This window comes from Terrapene carolina, unplaced genomic scaffold, assembly GCF_002925995.2.
Source record: "Terrapene carolina triunguis isolate 2854851 unplaced genomic scaffold, T_m_triunguis-2.0 Scaffold88, whole genome shotgun sequence".
NCBI classification, from domain to species: domain Eukaryota; kingdom Metazoa; phylum Chordata; order Testudines; family Emydidae; genus Terrapene; species Terrapene triunguis.
Genome location: NW_020664439.1, coordinates 44,341,547 through 44,365,108, shown reverse-complemented (window position 1 = coordinate 44,365,108; position 23,562 = coordinate 44,341,547). Strand labels below are relative to the sequence as shown.

General features: G+C 42.6%; 1 protein-coding gene across 4 annotated transcripts in view; it reads right to left on the bottom strand.

The window, feature by feature from the left end:
• The window catches only part of ABCC5 (ATP binding cassette subfamily C member 5), a 62,961-nt gene that overhangs the window by 15,116 nt on the left and 24,283 nt on the right, over positions 1-23,562 (bottom strand). For 2 of the 4 annotated variants that reach the window (XM_026650095.1, XM_026650096.1), the window contains exons 5-18: positions 22,725-22,872; positions 17,918-18,151; positions 17,646-17,819; positions 15,848-15,995; positions 15,149-15,297; positions 14,266-14,373; positions 10,259-10,609; positions 8,298-8,369; positions 7,601-7,725; positions 6,924-6,996; positions 6,221-6,424; positions 5,163-5,306; positions 2,739-2,841; positions 1,497-1,681 (exon numbers count right to left, since the gene is read on the bottom strand). In XM_026650095.1, coding sequence (XP_026505880.1) covers positions 1,497-1,681; positions 2,739-2,841; positions 5,163-5,306; positions 6,221-6,424; positions 6,924-6,996; positions 7,601-7,725; positions 8,298-8,369; positions 10,259-10,609; positions 14,266-14,373; positions 15,149-15,297; positions 15,848-15,995; positions 17,646-17,819; positions 17,918-18,151; positions 22,725-22,872 — 2,218 coding nt within the window. The other 2 variants (XM_026650098.1, XM_026650097.1) reach the window with 2 other exon arrangements.

The following is a 23,562-nucleotide window of genomic DNA, read 5'->3' as shown; positions in this document are numbered from 1 at the left end:
AGCCAATGTCTCTTTAATGATTACTGCAGCTGCACTCTGGACTTAGTATTTAATCTACAAATTGGGTCTATCAATACACCCAGATCTTTCTCTCTACTCTTAACTAATTCAGTGGCACTTAACTATAGGTTTCTTGGGAGTTATTTCTACCCAAGTGCACCAGTGTATGTTTAGGCACATGGCATTTCAATTTGTAGCTCCATCCCCCCATTTTATTATCTTCAGTAAATGAAGCAACTTGACATGTTATAGCCTTATCTCAGTCATTAATACAATACTAGAGCATACTGATTAAAATAAAGACCACTCTTCAAACTTCCATGAAATACACACACTAATTCCAACCCTCTTCTGCATTATTTCTTTAGTCTCTTGAATTAAATCTCTCTAGCTGTATTTGGGGTATTTTAAGGTTTCATGTGAAATTTTGTCTAGGTACTTTCTGAAACATCCAGAGATACTTAGTTCATATAGTCCAGTATCCCGTCTTCAACATTGAACAGCAAACAGATTATTCCAAAAAAGGAGCAAGGACCCTACAGTAGGGAAATGTGGAATAATCTATGCCCCACACCCACCCCTTGAAGGTCTGACCCTAATCCCTAGTAGTTAAGAGACTGTCTTAAACCCTGAAGCATGAGGATTTTAGTCCTTCCAAAACTCCTTGTTTGTATTAACTGTTATAATGCTGAATACTCGTTACACATATAAACCCCCAACCACTCTGAATTTTACTTTAGATCCACATTTCATTTAGCAAACTAATCAAATTGGGACAACAGTTGCGGTTTTCCAGCTCCCGGGTACTTCTGTAGTATCAGACTCCCTAAAAATAATTGTCAATGGTTTGATTATATGAGCCCTAATCTCATCTCGTTCACATATGGTACTTGATGCTTTACTGACCTTCATCTTTGCCAGATACTTGCTCAATAATTTCAGGCTCCTATTTTTAGTCATTACTACACAGGCACATGCATCAGGAGTGGGCTGTTAATATTCTCCTCAAATACAAAGTTATTGTCCCTCAGTAGCAAAGCATTCCTGTCACTCTATCAGGGGCAGTGCTGCGGGGGTGCTTGTGGGGGCCATAGACACCCCAAAATTTGCCTCAGCCACCCCTAGATGTCCAAGTCACAGTGACAGCAAAGTGATCTACAAAATTAGCTATTGCACTTGTTGCTTGAATACTCTAAAGTAGCCCCCGCTGCACTGCTTTGCTTCCTTTTCTTACACTGACAGACCCAAGGAAGAAGGGGCCAACATCAGACTGCATGGAGCTGTTGCCTCTTTTTTCCTCCCCTGTAGATTTCTGTCAGGCTTGGGGACTAACTTCTTTCAGATGAGATCATCTCCTGGAGAGCCCTCCTAACTATCTTCCTTTATGAAGTACAGTTAGGTTTGTCCTAGACTACCCCAAGCAATCCTATGAAGGGAAGGCAATCCCTCCCCCCCCCCCCCCCCAATAGAAAGTTAGAAGTTCCAATTCCTCTTACCCCGCTGCCTTGCTTGATCCAGTAACTCAGCCACCAGTTGCTGAATGCCATGCTGCCCACATTCAGCACAAAGAGTGCCATGATGATCAGGAATGCAAAAGGGCCTCCAGCTGCCTGGATATAGGTGCCATAAACAGACCAGGGGACAGAGCCTTTGCCCTTCTCTTCCAGCTGCATCAGCTGGCCTAGGAAATACAATGGGGTGAAAAAAGGGTGAGGGGAGAAGAGTTGCTTCATAAAACTTTAAAAAGTTGTTTACTTAACATATAAGGGGCTAGTATCACCATAGCCCCATAGGAGGAACACTCACTGTACCGCAGTGGTCCCCAAACTATGGTGCGTGCCCTCCTAGAGGGGTGCAGAGGAACGTTTGGGGGGAGGTACAGCGGGGCCTGGGCCAGTCCCATGCGGGGCAGGGAGGAAGCACCACCCAGTCCTGCTCTGCCCCCAGCTCCACCCCAGCCCCCAGCTGTGGCTCCGCTCCAGCCCTGCCCCCCAGCCACAGCTCCGCTCCTGGCAACGGACTCAGCCTCAGCTCCCAGCCCCGGCTGCTGCTCCCAGCCCCAGCTTCTGGAGGGGTGCGGACAGATTCCATTACGGGTAAGAGGGGCACAACAGAAAAAGTTTGGGGACCACTGCTGTACAGAGTAGTTCCAAGAGCCCAGTTGTTACTTTGCACACAGAACTCAAAGATTCAAGCAACAAAAGAAAGCCACAGAAGACATTTCAATGGCAGAGTCATAAACAGCCTGGAAAGTATGCGAGGGCTCAAACAACACAAGACTGGTGCCAAAATCAGCATCTTTTGATCCCCACTAGTTTATTGTTAACAAAAAAAAGACGCTGATGAGGAAGATCAGACCTTTCCATTCTTTATACACAGATGCTGCTTCCTCCCCAGAATTCAGCATGCCATTAGGTAAATACAAATGCCCCTCTTGCAACAGCAGGGAAGAGAAGTGTTGGAGCTAGGGATGCTGATAGCTGAAGCCAGCAACATGTCACGTGCTGATTACATCTTACTGGGCCAACTTATTTCAACTGGAATAGTGCTGAACAGACCATCTGGTATTTCTAATGGATGGTCGCTGTTCGCCCAATGCACTTGTACTACGTGCTAGCAGCAAGCCGAGTGGCCAAGATGCAGGGCAACTTTCAGAACTTTTGAGCTTCAGAAAGTGAACATTTCAGGGTCATCAACGTATGCCATGATTAAAGTCAGAAATTTGATTCCACAGTTACCTTCCTCCTTCTTCACCACTTTCTCCTTCTTCACAGACCCTGCTTTGATGCTTTTATCCTGGGGCTTTTTTAATGAACTGCTTGTGCTCTTCTTTACATTAATCTGTAGAAAACAAGCTACAGTTGGTAAGACAACTCCCACCTTTTCATGCTCTCTGTAGGTGTGTATATATCTCCTCAATATATGTTCCATTCTATGCATCCGAAGAAGTGGGCTGTAGCCCACGAAAGCTTATGCTCAAATAAATTTGTTAGTCTCTAAGGTGCCACAAGTACTCCTGTTCTTCTTACTAAAGCAGTTGTTCTCAACCTATTTACCATTGTGGGCTGTATCTGCAGCTCTCGCTGTGTTACGTTGGGCGCATCCACACAATACATATACTACCTATATGGCCCTGAGGATGTCACATGGGCTGCAGCTGTGTCCTGATTGGGCCACAAGCAGCCCGTAGGCTGTGGGTTGAGAACCACTGTACTAGAGTCATCTATTTTTTCAGACCAATATTGAGTTCAGTACCACAAATACTCACAATTCTTTTTAAAAAGTGCATTCTAAGGAAGACAAGGGCTTCCAGTAGCTTAGCGTACATACCCAGACAGGACACTCACTGGAAAGAACGCTTGTCCATGACCTTTATACATGATTTCATCTATGACTGACTGCCAACTACCGACAGAATAAGTTCTCCCCTCCTATTGCCCTGTGCTGATATCTGTTTGTACTGGGGTAACATCCAAAGGCCCCCAATCAGGATGAGGGTCCCACTGTGCTAGGTGCTGCCCATGCACGTGGGAGGATGTGATCCCTGCTTCAAAAGAGCGTCTACAGTCTAATCAAGACATCGCTCTCAGAAACCTCCCCAAGCTCCCTTCGAGAAGGTACATAGGAGCTGATAGTCTCTTCCAGATACAGTGTTGCTCCCAAGACAGCCTAAGCAGTCACTACAGAGCAAAGTGAGAGCCTTACATCCCCAGACATTGAATGCACAACCTCTGAGGAGCATACACAGAGTTACTGTTCTAAACCTGGGTCATTCTCCCAAATAAGGACGTTACATTCTTTTCCCAGATTGCACATTTCAATTTTCAGGTTAACCCCACCGAAACCCTTATACGTCTTCAGGACCATCTTCCCAGGCTTTATGCTAAAAAGAGCTCTCTCACATGTCAAACCAGAGAGAATATCTATCTCCACTGAGCCCTTTCTTCCAATTCCATACGGACTGCAAATCCACTGCCCATTCCACGCGCTAGTGCTTATGGAGAGGAAATGGAGGCCAGCCAAGTAAGCAGGTTGGAGAATCTCATATTAACCAGGATTGCTTTAATTTAAAAATGACAGCACCACAATCTTCACAGCACTGAGAAAGGCCATGCGAGGTAACGGATTACATTTCTCTGCCTCTTCCATCAGCACTGTCAAGCAGAAAATCCAATCAAGCACCTCCTATCACTAAACCCATCTCCAGCCACAGCACAATTCCATCTCACCAGAATGTCTTGGGTGGAGCATGTATTCAAATCCATGAAGCCATCGGCCTCTTATCTCTTGATAAACACACCAGGTTATTTTCCTAATCTAATTCAATTAAGATAAGGGCACTGATTTCTGTTAAACATTCAGAACAAAATTCTGAAAACTCTTTCCAATAAAAAGCAAGAACACAGCTACCTCCCAGGCATGGCTGTTGAGGAAAATACTGTGGGGAGGAAGGAGGGTGAGAAAGTTAAATGGCTGAAACTGTTTTAACACTGTAGAGACAAAATCTCCCATTGAAAGGTTCCTGCTTGAAGCCTTTTCTGTAATTGCATTAAAGGATGAGCAGCTGACTGAAGTGCAGCACACAAATCCCAGTTGCATTTATGGCAATTTCTCCTCAGCAAGCACCAGTAGCATTTTTTTTTTTTTTTTGGCCAGTTTCCATCAGAAGACAACACGTCTGGAGTTAAATTCCAGCATTCTGCTGAGTAGGACTTTTGGACAAGTAATGTTACTTCTGTTGTGCCTAAGTCATCTCACACTAGAAAAATGGGTAAGACGCCAGGAAGAAATATATAAAACCAAGAGCGAGATTGAGCTGAGCTAACTTGGGAAGATACCATCTAAAAATGAGGTGCACATTAAAGAAAGGGATATGCATTCTCCTCTGAGCACCACAGCGTAAACTGATACCTTTCCTCCATATTAGATAGACTAGCTCAGGGGCAGGACTGCATAAGAGATGTCATCTCTGAAACAGGGACCATGACACTAATTATTACAACGTGCCAATCCAATAGAAAATAGCCTGCAGGAGATTCAAATTGCCAAATCAACATACCAAGTCATTTTCCAGACTTCTTTCAAGTGACTAAGTAACTTGGTTCATCTGAATTCTAAGTACAGGCATCTGTCATAATATTTTAAAAAATGGAGTGGAGTACCTCAATGTGTGGTGCCTCTCCCAGCTGCAGGCTATTAAAAATCACTGCATAGTCGCCATTTAAGTTCATCAGTCCCTCATGGGTTCCTCTTTCGGTGATACAGCCCTCTTTCATAACGATTACTTCATCACAGTCAACGAGGTACTGGAGACAATGAGAGTGAGAACATGGCTTCATTATCTCAGATGGTCAGAAAAAACACACATGAATCTTCTCAGTAAACAGCCATCGGGCCGTAAAAGTCAGTACTCCTCCTCGGTGCACACCTGATTGGTTAAGAACCCGGCACTGATTAGAGCACTGTGATTACTTCTACAGTACATACAAAACAGCTTACGTGACTGAACAGAGACTTTCTGCAGAATGTTGGGGAGATGCATTCAGGTGGCTTTGAACACTACAAATTCTGACATACCAGTTACAATGAGTTTTCTGAACAGAACAGGTGACAAGACCCCAGTCTCAGAATACATTTATTTACAACACTAGGCTGGATTCACTGACATCAAATCCCATGTATTCTAAAATGATAAACAGGCTTTATGCACTTCAGTATTCAGGCTAGTAGAAAAACTGCTTTCGACTGGGTCATCCCTCCAGCAGACCCACCTTCAGCCAAGCATTCCCAGCTCCTATTAGCCACCTACTAGACAGCCTTGGCATCGGCTATTGACATCACTGCCCATGCTCTGTGTACAACACACAAATGAATAAAACTTAGGGCACGTCTTCACTGGCAACGATAAAGCGCTGCTGCAGCAGCGCTTTCACATTGCTTGTGTAGAGCTCTCCCAGCAACCCCCGCAAGGGGATTCACCTGTCTACACTGGCACTTTACAGCCCTGAAACTTTTCACACCCCTGAGCAAGAAAGTTGCAGCACTGTAACGTGCCAGTGTAAACAAGCCCTTAAACTATACAGCCTGAGGGAGACGGTATCATGTTGTAACAGACCAGAGCATGAGAATCTACAGTAAGAGGCAAAAGTGACTAACGAAAAAGCAGTCTATCTGAACAATTAGAAAAGATCCAAGAAAGGCCGTGTAAGGGAGACTGTACCTGAAGCTGATGGGTGATGAACAGGACAGTTTTTGACTTCAGATGCTTCCTTATTGCACTGTTAAAAATATGGTTTCCTACATGTGCATCTAAGGCACTAAGAGGATCATCAAGGATGTAAATACTCTTGTCACTGTACAGGGCTCGGGCAAGACTGATCCTCTGACGCTGGCCTCCACTCAGGTTAGCACCTCGCTCACCAATCTGTATAATATACGTAAAGTTATTCAGTTTCTTTTTGCAACACTTAACACAAGACCTGAGGCCACATTCATCCCTGGTGTAACTAATGCAGTTAATGGAGTAACAGCGAGAATTAGAATGGGCCACATTAAAATGTGGGCGACTTATTCATTGTAAAAGGAAACTTACAGTGAATACCCCTAATGCTAACATGCTTGAAACGTTCCTATTAAATAGCCAGAGGATACTATGCTTTTTATTAATTATTTTTAATCTAAGTTTTAAAAGGTCTCTCTCTGAGGAAACTAATTCCCAGTGCAATGAAAAATTCCCACATTACAGAGTTAAAAATCATGGAGTAATCAGTCTCCATACAGTCCAGGATCTACAAGAAGAGGATTTTGCCCATCAGTTTATAAGCACACCAGACTGATGGCCTCCCTACCCCACCACAGCATGTCAGGTTTACACTTCACTCCACCCATCCCACTCTCTGTTTTATCAGAACCAGGATTTTTACCTCCGTCAGGTCCCCATTAGGTAGGATGGCTAAGTCAGGTCTCAGACAGCAGCCATTCAGCACAGTGTTGTATCTGAAGAATATGGATAAGACAAGCTGTGAGCACTAGCACTTATGAGGGTACCCTGCTAATGGAGCAGTATTTTTCTTCCCACACGAACACCAGACAATCTTGTAGCTTTGAGCAATTAACTACTGATCTGCCTCATCAGTAAATTGCAGATAAAACTTTGGGACCAATTTCAGAAGCGCTATGAGAAGCACAGTAAAGAGAAGCCAAATTCACTTGAGAAGCTATGCCAGCACAGACTCTGGTAGAGATCCTTGGGGTGGAAAGTTTGCATGTGGGGAGGGCCACATAAGAGACCAGGGCAGCATGAACAGATGTTGCGCTGGGTAGGAGGAGGGCATGGCTAAGGAAGCCACAGAGTGCACCAAGCCTGCGCCTCACCACAGCGGCAGCTACCAGCAGACCTCAGTGTTCTAGTGAGAGTTAAAGCTGCCATCCTAGAGAGGATGGGTGCAGAAACACCAACTACCATCTGCCACATGGAACTTCCCTTCTGGTGCAGGTGACTTAGGCAGGGAGGTGTAAGTCTATCCAGCATGAGCTTTCTTGATGCTGGCGCGAGAATCCCTAAGCTTTCAGGCTCAGCAAAGTGTTCTATTTGACAAACCTTTCTTCATCAAACTCCTTTCCAAAAAGGATGTTGTCTCTAAGCGTAGCATTGAGAATCCAGGCCTGCTGGGCCGCATAGGCAAAATTTCCATTCACTGTAATGCTACCCTCCAGCAGGGTCATCTAGAAGACAAGACAGAAGGTCTTGAAATTATGCTATTTCAGGGGAGGATGTGGAATCCCCCTATATAAAACAAGAAAGACCCCACTGGCAATCTCCATAGGAAGCAGAACCAGCACAGAATGTAACTCAAAGATCCAGGGTGTGCGTGTGTTTGTTTTTTAGAAGGTCCCACATAAAATACTGTGTGTTTATTCTGAACTTCTCAAAAGCTTGAATTTCAAATACTGGGCATACATGGATAGATTGTCACAAGAGCTCAGGCCCCAGCGAGGCACCTAAATGAAGTAGCTAGATCTTCAGAACTGCTCAGCACTAACAATTCCCAAGGAAAGCAGAAGAAGCTGCTGGATACAAGCTCTTATGAAAATCTGTTCCACAGTCCAGAAAGCATTCATCTAATGGTTTATTGCCATTTTAAGACTGTTTGTAACCTAAACGTGATCTATTTCATCAGTGTATGATCTGAATTATAGGTCAGATTAATCATCATGTGGAGTGAGACCAATTAAACAAATGCAGCTGCTGGCAGAGAAGAGAAAAAGGGAGAACACATAAAAATATAAATTCTCACCTGTCCTAAAATGGCTGAAATAAGTGAAGTTTTTCCACTCCCCACAGTGCCACAAATCCCAACAAGTTTCCCCTAAAACAGAAAAAAATATAAGTTATGGTAACACATTAATCCATCCCCCCTAGACTACCTGCAGTATCTCAAACAGAGAAAAGTGATTTAACACTAAAGCTAATGGAAATGGGGTATATCAAATGGGAGAAAGGCCAGACTTGGTCAATCTCTCATTCTAAGAAAACAATTGGCAACCAAAACTGAGTGAACATGACAGGTGAAAGGCAGATTCACTAACCCGCTGAGCCACTAAGCTTTCCTCTGTGTAAAGACAGGTGACCAATTCCTTTCCATACGGCTCTGATGCAACCAAACTTTAAATGCTGAATTCAGCTCTGGGTACCCCAATACCAGAAAGATATTGCCTGACTGGACAGAACAATGAAGTGCTACCTGAGCCAAAGGGAGTCTTTCCATTAACTTCAATGGGCTTTGGATCAGCCCCAAAATGACCAAAGGAGTGAAGGGACTGACTTATGAGGAAAGCTTAACTTTGTATAGTTTGGCTAGGAGACAGCTAAGGGGGAGGAGAGGAAAGGTAACAGCCTAAGACATGTTAAGGGTTTAACACTAAAGAGTGAAGATAGCTGTTTGGTGCGATACATAAGGATATAATCAGGAATAATGGAAACAAGAGAGAGATTTAGGCTATCAGGTAGATACCTTCCTGATTGTGAGATGGATCTGGTTTAGGAACAGCCTCTCTGGGAAGAGCTGGAAGCGTATCACTTGGAACGTTTAACAGAATGGACAACACACTCGGAAATAGGCAGTAGGGAGCAATCTTGCCTTGGCTCCCAATTAGACAGAAGGGATGGGATCCAAGAAGTCTTTTCCACCTCTAATCGCAATCTCTAAACTTCTTGTAGTCTATGAGTCCTAGTCAACAGTTTAACAATAGTGCTGAGTGGTACTTAACAGGGAAAGTCCTTCTGACACCACATTAAATGCCCAATTAATTTATCAGAATTATTCTGACTACAGAAGAACCAAAAAAATAAAGTGAGCATCAGTTAAAAAAAAAAAGTTGTCAGCTGCTGGTACTGGATAAGAACACTGCTGGACTCTTGTACATAAGTTTTTCCTGCCTTTACAGTAATGTTGCTTTATACTATCAAACACCAATTTAGTCTTCTTTCAAGGTTCCTGAAAACTCCTAAGATTATGTGGTCACATTGTTTAAGTCATAGGGTTTAAAATACACCACCATCTGACTGCACAAAAGATTTTCTGAGTTCTTCTACAAGTACCATGGTAGTCAGATGTACAAAAACATTTTTATTAAATATGCTCTGGATTAAACTTTATGTTTTTGTTCAACATTTATCGTACTTTTATCCATCTTGAAGCGGAAACTACAGGTGCTTGTAACATCTGTAAGTCCCTCTGTATCCTTCTACAGAAGTACAATAGAGGACTAAACATTCTTCAGTGAAACACCTCTGCTATGCTAAACCAGAGCACTCAATCATTTCAAATGCACCTGCACAAAGTCCTCAGTTTAACTGAATATCTGCAAAGTTACAAACAGCTGTAGAAATAAGTTCTGTGCTGAAGACCCTTGCTGCCATGTTAAGATCTCTGCATACTTAATGGCTTGCTCATGACAGATACCATGCTGAAAACAAACAACCTTCACTGAGCCCATGGCAGGGGTGATAGAGCCCAGAGTTCTGCAACTAATGGTACCAGTTTGCAATGATCCAGGTTGATAAAAGTGGCACAGCTGCTTGGATCAAGATGGGGCATTACATACTGGTATTTACAGTCGTCATGGGCTGCACGTGCATATTAGAGAGAGATGGCAGAAGCGATCTGCTCCATTTAATACGAATTAAGACTGCCCTTTCCACAGGAATGCCAGGCCAGGAGGGCTCTTGGGATATGCTATAGTTTTTCCTCCTCACCTTTTCAATCTCCAGGTCGATATTGTAGAGAGTCCTCTGAAGCCGAAAGTTAACTAGATGGATGTTTTTGTTCTCTTCCCCAGGGCTAGGATGGTCATCACTGTCCACTAGAAGATGGCCCTTCTGCTCAGCCAGCACCGCTTGCGGTCCCTCATGCTGTAGCTTCATTTTCTCCTTCTTGCCCTTGGTGACCTTCTTGTCTCTTTTCATTTTAGGGGTCAGCTTTGGTGAGCTCTGGACACTGGCGTGGGAGTTCTCCCACGCCAAGGTAGCATTTTTCACTTCTATCGCGATGTGAGGACTGGATGGTTTTTTCTTTACCATATGAACCTCTTCCATTAGAAACAAACTCTGATAGGAGTTGTGAGAGAGGTGTAAAGATGAGACACCTGGTCAAGACTGGGGGACAAGCCTATGGCACACTCACGCAGCAAAACACATCAGGCTATACAGTGGGAGGAAGCTGAAGAGCAAAAGGTAGCTCATTAGTGTAAATTAACTCCAGGCCTGCTAAGGGGCCTGGGCATTCCTGAATGCGGTGGAAGCTCTTAGATACAGTAAGACTGTCACAGAATTATTACATTTTGGACATCGATATGTATGCTTTGGGGTGCAGTGGGAGGGGAAGTTAGCGCTTTTAAAGATGTTTGCAGTTGCTTGCCTTATATTTCCAAATAGAAGGCATAATAGCAGAGGGCATGAAAATGAAGGAGAGGTGTTCACATACCTAGCACACCAACTCCTTACAGACTTTTCCCATAACTAGAAGGGATGGGGGTGGCTTGTTGCACCCACGTGCAGAAGAGGTATAATTTCTGCTGGAAAAAGTCATCTGAGACAAAGTTAGCCGATTTGTGAAATCCTGGGAATGGGCAGCAGTAACAATTAACACATTAAGTCCACTGTATAGTTTTCCACCACATCCATCACTACTTAAGACCACAGTTATAGATTCTGTAGAGATTTTCCCACAGTTCAGTTACCAAACCCACATGATAAAACAGCTTTCAATTAGACAACCTGCATTCTGAACTGAACAGGCTCTTTTCAATTACGAACATTTTAAACTACCAACATGAATCACCCCTCTGAATCATGCACCTGCAAGAAAGCCTCAGACATATTAGAGAACCAAGCAGTCAGCTACATTTCTATTTGTAGTATTACCGGCCACCACAGCCAGCCCATTACCCTCTGCACAGGTGACAGTCGGAGCCTCAAAGAACTTGAGTGATATGACCTCATTCCTTCCCCTCATCACAAAGACACTGCCTTCAGTGTTTTTGAATCTAAGAAAGTCTGATTTTAGGGCGATTCAAAATGAGGATCAAATGAAGAAGGTGCCTCATGAGCCTTTGGATTTCCCAAGTATTCCACTGTAGATTGCACTGTCTGATTGTACTTAGGTTTCTTTCATGCCATTTATTACACGAAGTCCATCTAACGGATATTACCTGTATGCAGACTTTGGGATACACGGTCATGTTTGAAAACGTCAGCGAGATGTTAAAAGCCTAGAACTATACAACTATCTAAGAGATAAAACAGATCACTGGCTTGTCCAGGGAGTTTACACTGGGAGAGAGCACACACAAGCGTGTCTGCTCCAGGGATTGAGGAGTGTTTCTGTGATGTGAACTGTAAGTTTGCTGCCTTAGATTTAGTTTAGACAGACTGCAATGTTACATTTTATCCCCAAAATTCTTCGTGCCACACGAATATACAGCTATCTAAGCAACCACCACCTTGGGTTAGGCATTTTCTTGCTGGCAGTTAGTGATAAAGCAAGAGTTGAGAGCCTGAGGCTTTGTCACTGACAACTACAGTAACTCCTCACTTAAAGTTGTCCCGGTTAACATTGTTTCCTTGTTCCCTAATTGATCAGCAACTTAACATGCTCGTTTAAAGTTGTGTAATGCTCCCTTCTAACGTTGTTTGGCAGCCGCCTGCTTTGTCTACTGCTTGCAGGAAAAGCAGCCCATTGCAGCTAGCTGGTGGGGGCTTGGAACCAGGGTGGACCAGCAGCCCCTCTATCAGCTCCCTCATCAGCTCCCCGCTCCCCTAAGTTCCCTGTGCAGCAGCTGCCTGCAGTTCAGCTGTGTCCCTCCCCCCACTGCCATGTGCTGCTCCTGCCCTCTGCCTTGGAGCTGCTCCCTGAGACTCCTGCTTGCTGTGCCAGGGGGGAGGGAAGGAAGAGGGGGGCTAATGTCAGGGTGTCCCTCTCCCCCCTGATCCTGCACCCCACTTACCCCATCTTCCATAGAGCAGGGCTCAGGACAGAGGGAGCTTGTAGCAGCTGCGGTCTCAGCAAGCTGATCTAATTAACAAGGCAGTGTACTTAAGAGAATTGCGCATATCTCCCTCCATTCCTCCTGCCTTGCAGAGTGAGAGAGTTAACCCTTGAGGGCTCAGCCAATTGCTAGTTCATCATTTAGCAGTAAGGGAAATATCCCACCTTCTGACTCCTCCACCTCAACCAAGCTTCACAATCATCATCACTGTGTTCCAGTATTAAATTGTTTGTTTAAAACTTGAGAGAGAGAGAGAGAGAGAGAGAGAGAGAGAGTGTGTGTGTGTGTGTGTGTGTGTGTGTAAAAAATATAAACAATATAGTCTTTTGTCTGGTGAAAAAAATTTCCCTGGAACATAACCCCCTCATTTACATTAATTCTTATGGGGAAATTGGATTCACTTAACATCATTTCGCTTAAAGTTGCATTTTTCAGGAACATAACTACAATGTTAAGTGAGGAGTTACTGTACATGTACTTTGTATGTGAGGAAAGTGAAAGTCACTGCTCTCTCCTATTCTGTTCCCCCTCCACACACATTTCTAGCATCATGACATGCTCTGCAGCTGCAAACCTCCACTAACACAGGTTTAGAACAACCACCTAAGAAAATTAGACATGTATTGGTGGTGCCGCATGGCTTAAAAAACAGTGCAATTTTGGGCTACATATATCATGGGACAGGAGGGCGATAGGGCCACCAATAACTGCCAGAGGTTAGGATGAAACATTCCTTTATTCTCCATTATGGGCTTTCTCGCACTTTTCTCTGAAGCACTTGCTATACTGGCTATTGTTGGTAACAGGATAGCTGATCGGACAGACCATTAGCCTGATTCAGACTGGAGATTAGAGAAGGTCTATTATATACCCATAGGTTAGGAATTCTCTCATTTCTCTGCCATCTAAATTTATGTTAATGTTCAGATGGATCAAAATCAGCATTCCAGATCAGGACACCTGAACTTCAGGTATATAGGGCCAGATATTCTAGCTTGGGCCCAATCTCTGGTGTTCAAGGAGCAGAGAAAGAAGTGATCCAAGGACTTTAAATCATTTAAAAACCAAGAAAGTAAAATCCAAAAATGATCATAGTGACAAAGACTCATTTATGCTCACTAAGACTTACACCTTGGACGCAGATTACTCTTCAGATGCTTTAATGGAATAGAATTCCAATACCACAAACCTTTTTTGGTTACAAATAAAAATGTATCCCCAGTTCTTGGAAGATCAGTCTGCACAAGTACAAATGTAACACATGCTGGGTTTCACTGAGGAAATATACCATTGAGTTCTAGATACAGTGCATTCTCCTCTATGAGGCTGCTCTTAAAAGACAGTATAGGAATTGCTGTACTAGATAAGACATGTGGTCCGTCTAGTCCAGTATCCTGTCTCCAACAGTGTCTAGCACCAGTGCTTCACAGGAAGGTGCAAGAAATCCTGCAGTCATCAGATGTGAGACAGCCTGCTTCCCTGGAAGAGGTCATCTTAACCCTTAATAGTTTGAGATTGGCTTAAGCCCTGAATATGAGGTTTTATATCCTTTCTGCAGGGAATAAGAACTGAACATAGAACCAGAGAACAACTTCCAGCCTGCTCCAAAATAGCCTTGGCATTAAAATGGTTCCTTAGCATAGTCAAGTGCATTCATGTATTGTAAGAGATGCTCCACACTTAAGGATAAAATTATATGGCCAAAAGACCACTCACCTTATATCGGTCAACAGACACTGATGCCTCAGATAGAGACTTCACGGAGAAAGGTGTTACTTTCAGAGCAAAAGTCATTGAATTGAAGACTGTGACCACCGTGAAAGCCTAAACACGGGACAGACAAACAAAACAAAAAGCTTTTGGCGGCAGTACCCATTAACAATTCCAAACCACCAAGGATTAAGTTCCATAAGCAGCGGCAATTCAAGACCATTCCACTTGAGAAGGAAAGGTCTGCAATTCAAGAAGAGTCATTTAAATACAACATACTCTAACCCAATACAGGAAAAGGCAGGGTCCTCCCCATAACAGAGTTTTAGAATAGACTAACAGAGAGATATATCCCAGGTGTTCATAGTTCCATTGGAAATGGCATAAACAGAAGACCTAGAGGGTGCTGCAGGTTATGGCTTTAGCCTTTCACTTCTAGAGACCTGGGTTCAAATTCTACCTTAGGTCACAAGGGAAGATAAATTGGTCCAGCTGCACAACTTCAGCAAAAACCTCTAGTGTCCCAGTCTCCTTTTTGCAGAAGCCTGTTTCCACCCAGAGAACGCAGGTGCAAATCATGCCCACAAACAAGGATACTGGGTCTTCTTCCCAGATGAAAATTTGGCCCTGAGCCCCTGCTCTTAGGAGGCCAGGATTTAAGAGTATTGGCCAACCTGTGCAGGGGAAGGTTGCATAACACCTGCCTCTACTTTGTGCCATCAAACACCAACTTGTGTGAGCCAAGCCACAAAATAAAGAAGACTCACACAGATCTGGAGTATTTTGAACCGCACCCACTTAGGATTACAACAGTTTAACCAAGAAAAGCTATTGCAGGAGTGATATTATAAAGTAACATTCCCAACTCTGTGATGAGCCAGTCAATTACCTGAGCTGCTGTGAGATCATAGCCAAGGATCATATGGACAGAGAACGTCACCACACTGGCAATAACCACAACAATTGGAGCCACTCCCACAGTGATGCTCTGGAAGTAGCCTGCACGCTCTAAGATTTTACGTTCTTCCTCTCGGATTTCTAGAAATACAAAAGCCACCACCACATCTGAGGTGCAATTCAGACAGATACAAACGCAGCAGGCACAACTAATGCACTGGGAACACTATGAGTAAGAGAGAACTACCCTCTTCTGCTTTAGCATTTCTCATGTTATAGAAAGAGCTACCTTTACAGAGGGTAGAACCATAAGTGTATGTATAACTCAGTCAGGCTGGCATTCTGATCACTCTTATTACATTTAAAAACTGACCAATTTGTACTAGGTCAGTCAAGATTAGTACTCATAGTAGAAGCCAGCCCAACGTTAATAAAGCTCATTTCGCCCAAAAGTTAGAGGGAAGCCATAAACAGCACTGTGCTAAAAGGTGAGACTTTGGAACAGAGATTGCCATGCCAGCCATTGTAAATAAGAATAGCAGGATGTCCGAGGGATGGATGGATGGATGGATGATCTAGCATACCACACATGCAGGAGCATCTACCGAATTGAGCTAGGAGGATCCAGCAGGACGCGGCTGGGTGGTGTGTTTTCTAAAGGGAGATGCGTTTACAGAGTGTCTGCACTCACTTTGAACATTCTGAGAGAATGCTTTGACCCAGGCATACATTTTAATGTATTTAATATAGTTAAGAACTTCATTCATCTTCTGCACACGCTCATCGGTCGCCGCCACACATTTTCTTCTGAAATAAGCTGTGAGCCGTGATACAAACATCTGAAACAAGAAGAGGCACCATACATCGTAGCAGCAACTCAGAAATGCATCCAATTCCACTAACTATAGAAGAAAGCAAGTAGACCGATAAAGGGACGTCAACGACAGGACAACCTGATACCCTCCAGGCTGGCCAAAGTGATGAGCTGGAAATGCCCCTTCAGAGCATCACACTCCATTCAGCAAGCATAAATGCACTGAACACTGGGCTCTCTATAATTTTATTCTCAACTGGGTTAGTTTTATTCAGATTTCCAAAAGACTCTTAGTGCTTTTACTAATATTTAACAGAACTAGATTTCTTTAAAATCCCTCAAGTAAAAATACAGACTAACCTCAACTAAAACTAATCCTCACGCCAGAAGAATACAAGGTACCCAACATATCCACATCCCATATCCCTCAACTCATTCCCCTAAGGCCCAAGAAAGAGATGGGCCTTGAACATGCAAGAACAATTTCTTTAGTGCACCAAATCTTACAGCAAAACTACTGTGTAAGGATGGTAAAACAATATATTAGCACCTTTACTAATCAGGTCTAAGACAAGATGGTATCCATGTCCTCATAGACATTTCTCATTCTGTCAACAGTGACATTTATCCCTTCTTTCCTAAAACCCAGAAGAAAACACAGCTCACTAAACAGTTTTCAACTGTTTGCCCCATCTTAAGCATCCTTACTCCTTTTTTAATCCTGCTCGGCTACAGAAAGCAGTAGGGAGGAGAGAGGCTAACAGTGAAAATAGTTGGTCGAGGCTATTAAATTCCACCCCTTCTGTCACAATCCAATTTTTTGCCTATTGCACGCATCACTCTCGCCTTATGGTTGAGTAGATAAATTAGACCATCGGAGACCTCGCAGGATTCTACTCTTCACTCATAGTAGCTTTTTCAAAAAAATACATTTCGATTATAATGGGAAAATAACAGCAGTCTTGCAGTGTGGTCTACAGGCAAACAGATTTTGGCTCAGACTAGTTTCCTGGTGGCTCTTTCCACAAACAGTCCCACTTGGCCAGTAACACTTCTTTCTCCAGGTGCAGAATTATGTCCTAATTATGTCGGCTCTATTGTCACAGAGGAATGGAACTGCCTTTGTGGTTCATGGATGGAGAGACTGTCTCTGATGTAACTGGGTCTTGAGCTGCTCATGTATTTAAAGATCAGAACCATAGGCTTGAAGTTTAATCAGAAGTGATCTGGAAGCCAACAGAGGATGTGGAGCACAGGAGTGGTGTGCTCTTGGCTTCCCAGCCTGCTGCTGAGGTAAGCCACCATGTTCTGAACAAGCTGGAGGCCCTGCATTTTTCACCTTCAATACCAAATCCAGTGAATTACAATAATCCAGCCCGGAAGTGTATCACTCCACAATTTAGTTGCCCATTTTCCATCTCACCAAAATTTATTTCCACCAGTCACTTCTATTGTTATTTCTAATTCCCTTTATCATCCGAGTTTCTTGCCTCTTAACTTTTACTTTTCAATGTCTTTTAGATTACATGCAAGACCCTAAAGGAACTTAATCCAGTATCTGTCAACATCTTCTGTTCAATACACAGACACTTGTATTCTTGGAGTGAAGTGTGAAGCACATTTGAAGAATACTTCAAGCCTATTTTGAACAAGAGTTTGAATGCTGCTTACTCACCATCGCTGGGTAGAAGAGGATAAAGACAGCAGATCCCAAGAAGCCAGTTGGTCCTAGAATAATTACATTATAAACCATGCCTAGGATGGCAACAATTGGGCCCCCGGCCAACAAACTGCCAACTGCTGCAGCCTCAAACATTCTCTGCCCATCAGTGGAACATACGTTTATGAGCTGAAAAAAACAAACAACATAAGTGTTATCCTCAGAAGGAGGTAATCAACAAGTATCCTTTTTTATATGGTAATTTCCAACAGGGTACTGTAGCTCACCTCCCCCAGAGACTTGTCCTTGATATTCTTCAGCTTGAGAATTTTCTTGAACGCCATTGTCAGGATAGCTCCCCGCAGTCTGACCCCAGTGCGGTAATTTAAAGCCCAGGTTAGAGCCAGGGACCAAGAGCGCACGATTTCCGTCATTAGGATGCCAAAAACTAACAACAAGCTGTACTGCAGGTTGGACTCACTTTGCTGCGTGTATTCCAAAAGGTGTTTCACAACGAACGCCTACAGGAAGAAATGCAAACTTGCATGAACACCCCAATGTACCTGAGGCACCATGCAACAACTTATGTTAAGTTAGAAATGAGTGGGCTACTTTGGTTTTCAATGAGCGATTTGTATTACATGGAATCTTCTTTCTAGAAATAAAAATGGTCAAAACTCACAGTACTGTTACACAAAGCCCTGCTGAGAGCAAAGCAGAGAGTCAAATTTAGCAGGTATGGGGGATTTAAATTTGGAACCTCATTCCTTGCAACAAAAACTTCTTATTCTTTATGTCTTCTAACTTAACATAAATTTGTCAGTTAGTTGAATACAATGCTTTATCATACAGAAAAAGTTTTTAAAAATAGTCTGTATTTATACATTTGAACACATTAAGAGACATTCCTTTATGTGACATTAAGACCTTTTTTGTTTGCGTCAAACGTGCTTATTTGATAAAAAGGAACAATGTACCTACAGTTGTACTGGGGAAGAGTGAGAAGGACATTTGCAAAACATTCCTGAAAATAAACATCAGCAGTTTAATAGTAAAGAAAAGAACATGCAGAAAACACAGGTAAGTGATACCAGACTATTAAAAAAAATGCTTTGCCCCACCACCCACCTCCCCCCTCCAAAAACAAAAATATTTTACCTCAGGAATCATATTTCAAACATCACCTGCCGAAAGACAGGACAGCCCCAAGAACCACCGAATCCCACCTCCAGTTGTGTGTTAGTCAACGGCATAGTAGAATATCATATAAATCACATTCATCAGCAATATTAAATACTATCAACTGCGAAATAACAGTCTTTTATTTAAAAACAATAAAGTGCCATGTTAAAATGGGTAACATCTCACAAACACTGTACAACAGGAAGAGCATCGCATAAACATACAATCTGAACATACAAGAGAATTATAAAAGGCTAGTATCTAACAAACAGTCTAGCCTCTGACACAAACTAAGTTAAAACTACACACACAAAATTAAAGATACAAAAACAGAACCCGATATATGTTCACAAAGTCCGAGAGGGAGTGAAACTTGCAGTGCTAGTCAGGCCGGCTCCTGAGGGTGCATGGATTCTGAAATTTGGTTTAAGAGGTATGCTACAGTAAGGCCTCACAGCTAACAAATGGAGATTCCCTAAAGAAGGCTTTTCAACAAAGATGCTTAAAGACGTTGGTGTTTATATGGTTAGACGTTGGTACTTTAATACAGAGCTGAGAATTACCTTTGCCCACAACACAACAAAATGCCAAAAATGTGAGATCAAAGAAATGATTTGGAAAGCCTTTCACAGTCTGTTGAAGTCCTCTTGGCTAAAACAGGTTTTGTAAATAAGAGTTCTGCATAGCGTGAGCAGGGAAGAAAAACAAAAAGGCACTACTTCAGCAAAGGTAACAGCAGCTACAGCCCAGCACCGAACAACAGATAAAAATGGAGGCTGAATGCATTTGTCCTGAAGTGGCTGATTCTGTATCCCAGAACCAAGGAAACATGCTGTATATAGTTTTGCTTATTCACTTTCGAAGTGCGAATTAAAGCCAGATGTCCATCAGGTTCTGGAATGGCCCACCGAGAAATTTACACACTAGTCCCTGATCAAATGTGAGGAGCTCACATTCACAGAACTACTGTATTCCAGCTTTTTCCTCACTTACATTTAGCTTTACATCAACTGTTTTGGCCACAACTGCATACAGTTGGTTTGCAGTTACTAATGAGAAGATTGGCTTCTTTTCCTGTTTTCAATCCAACATACACAACTGAGTCACTGAGTAGTGGGAGTCAAAAGCCCCCCTTTTCCTCACGAGCTGTAACTCAGCATGATCGCAGCACAGCACGCATTTTCTCACACCCCACAGCACTGCTGAAAGTCTCCAAGGGAAGGTGTGTAAAGATAGCAGATGTTTCCTGGGGTCTCTTTCCTCCCAAAACTTTTTAAGTGCAATTTTTCAGCACTGTTCTATAGAATCAGCATCTCCCGTGATGAGATAAAAGACAATGCTTACATTATACCAAACCAAAAAAAAAAAAAAAAAAAAAAAACATTTCAAAAGAAAAAGAGAGGAAACAGCAGATTAAAGAATTTGAAAGAGGAAAAAAAAGTCACAATATTTAGCATTTACATTTCAAAACATTCCATTTGAAGAAGTTTAATGAAAAAAAATCCAGCAAAGTTCTTTACAAAACTGGAGTTAAAGCTTTAAAATTTTAATTTAAACTAAATGGGGACAGGGACTCCTGCGACTGTTACCATAGTAATTGGTATTAGCTGCTCGGCTGTCTTAAGCATTCCCATTGAATAAACATTACCTTACCTTTACTCTTGGCGTTGGATTCTGACCAGCTTGACTGTCTCATTCTGATCGCAGAATACAGCCATCCTGAAAATTCTAAAGAACAGCTTCTGTCATTGGTTCCACTACAGAGAAAGATTCCCCACCCACATCCAGTATCTGACAGCACAAAGCAAGCTGTGACTGGAGCGGAACTAGAAGAGTGGGAAACTTACCTCAAACGGCTTACCACTCCCCCCTCCAATAACTGTCTGAACGGTCAAGCTGTACTCCACTAAGATAGCAAGTTTCCCCATCTCCCAAACAGGAAGGCTAGTTCTGAGCAAACATACAAGTTGTTCAGGCCTGGAGTTAAACTGATTTTGTTTAGTAAATTAGAAATATTCTTTGCCCTCCCCTCCATCTGAACATAAAAGGTTTAGCAGCTGGTTAAATGGCAGCAACTGTATCAACTGGAGATGAGATGAGAAGTATCTCACCTGCACTAGTGCATTCTGATGGTTATTAGAAGGTATTCTGACACAGGAAAATAAGCTGTCTCTGAACTGGCTACAAGGTTAGAAATTGTGCCAGATGTGCAGGACTCCTCAAGGATATCAAAAAGCCCAGATATGAAATCCAATAAGCACCCCTCTCAGTTATAACCATCACAATGCTTATTAGTGAGACCACCACTACGCCATTTCCACTAGCATTCCAATGTCATGGAAGTTCAATTCAGAATTTTAAAGTTTGGGAAAATGTTTAACTCCATTTTGGTTATTTTCACCAATACATGTGGACAAGCTAAGTGCTTTTCCAGATCTCCCTTTTCATTTCAATGTGACTGAAAAGGTGTATCAGTACAAGAAAGCACCAATACTTCAGAGGAGACAGCATAGGTGTATCACTATGGGGAGGGGGGTAAAGACTCATCTTTCATTCCAAGTGATGGACCCCAAAAGGGCACTTTCCTCATTCAGAGAGCAGTCCAATTTTGACTAGATATAGGCAAATGTTCGAAGGATAACTTTAAAGCATCCAAATTGAGCATGAATTGGAACCTAAAAACCCAAACTATTGAAGTTTCTTCCCATTCAGCAGTTTGGCTCTGACAAATAGATACAATTATTCTAAAGAAATTAGGGACAACCCTGCTGTAAGTTCTCTGCTAAAGATAAGAGCAGCTACTGGGCCCTGTAGTGAAACAATGACAGAAGCTCTTCTTGGGGGAACCTGGTTCTGTTAAAACCTTTATACTTCAACATTTTGGTAATTAACAGTGCACCCAACAGGTTGTCCAAGTGTTTCATAATTACCACAAGTTATTATCATTAATTAATTATTACTGTGAAACAATACCAAGAAAACAATTATTGTTATTCTTATTACAAGAAACAAGGCAAACTTTTAAAAGGTTCAAAAAGCAAGAAAAACATTTCTAGAAGACTTTTTAACCTAACACACCCCTGTTGTACTTACCCAAGTAATGAATCTCCATCTTAACAGCACACTGAAACATGTACTACAAGCAGTAATACTGCTCCTACTCCTCAAGGGAAATTTGTAGAGAATAAATTTAGTCAAGATCGCAACTGTAAATCTGCACAACATGTGCAACAAACAGGTGACAAGAAAATGGTGTGAATGTCAAGTCCCATATGTTGACTCTTCATTACTAACTAGTTCAAGCAGCAACAGTTCCTAGTGGCAATTCCATAGTCTAATGCTTCTAAACGTAACCCACCTGATCAATCCTTGTAGCATCGATAACTAAGTTTGCAGACTTCTCCTTAGCCCCATTTCCTTTGGTTTTTAAATAATGATCTAACACCACCACTCAGTTTCATTTCTTGCAGACTGCACTATTAATGCCAATGCTCTACAAAGTGATATCTTGCCAGTTTGAATTTTACTTCCAAAATGATTACCTATCTAAAAGCAAAAAACTTTAGGCAAGAATTTAGTGCAATATGATCACACCAGTTAAGGAGGAACTTTAAGCTACACTCAAAACCAGAGAGAAAAGCCAAGTGTGTTTTTCTTTCAGGACACCTAAACCCACTACCTCTCCAGAAACCTGGCCCCACCATTCAGCAAATGATCCACCAGCTGTATGAAAGCTATCTTGGATTGCTGCTTCGTTCTGGAAACATCATCTTCTCTCAGCAAACTGTAAGGACCAATATTTCTAACTAATCATACTGTGTCAGTGACCCTGCAATGAAACCTTAACATGTTAGGGCTGGCCATGGGATGGAGCCATCTGTGGTTGTTAAAAAAAGGATGGATATTACTTACTGGTCCACTGAAGCCGGCAAGTTGCGTGATCATCAGACACACTATGGAAATTATGAGTCTGGTGCGACAGAAGATCCATACAACCCTCCGGAGAGAAGCATCCTCAGGTCCTGTTTCTTTCAGTTCTTCCTGCCATAGTCTCTCTAACCTAAAAGGAGCACAAACCATGCATTACGAATCTTTCTACAGGACAAAAGATGCTATATCTCAAAGGTTATTCTCTGGTAAACTTCTCAGACACACGACTGTGAGCAACACAAACCATCAAGCTTCATAACATGGATAGCATCTTCTATCCAGCCAGGGGAAATAGTTCTATCCTGAATCTCTGTGCAAAGAGGCTTCTACACTGAGCAGATCTGAAAAAGTTAGAATGCTTTTTACTTTACTCAGAGTCCTATTAGGAACATGAATCTCACCACCTCCTCCCCTTTTCTGATCTATCCTGCAGTAAAACCCTGGGGCCAAATCTTATAGCTCTTGCCCTGAGCAAATATCCCACTGACCACAACAGTTTAGCCTGACTGCAGGATTTGGCCTGTAATCAGACCATATACAGTTACTATCATTGTTATCTGGTCATTAATTCAGCACTGCGTGTTCAGAATGTGGGCTGAGAGCCACCGCCCTTGTTTAAAAAAAAAACAAAAATAGTTCTGATAAGGAGCAAAAGCGGAAACGCAGTTATGAAACACCCACGGGGATAAAATCTGCTCGGTTACAGCAGTGTGACCCCACTGAAGTCAGTGAGGTTGAAACACCAGTGTATTTCAGAAGGAACTGGCCCAAGGATAAATAAGATTAAGATCCCCTCCTCTGATAGAAAGGATTTAAGAGC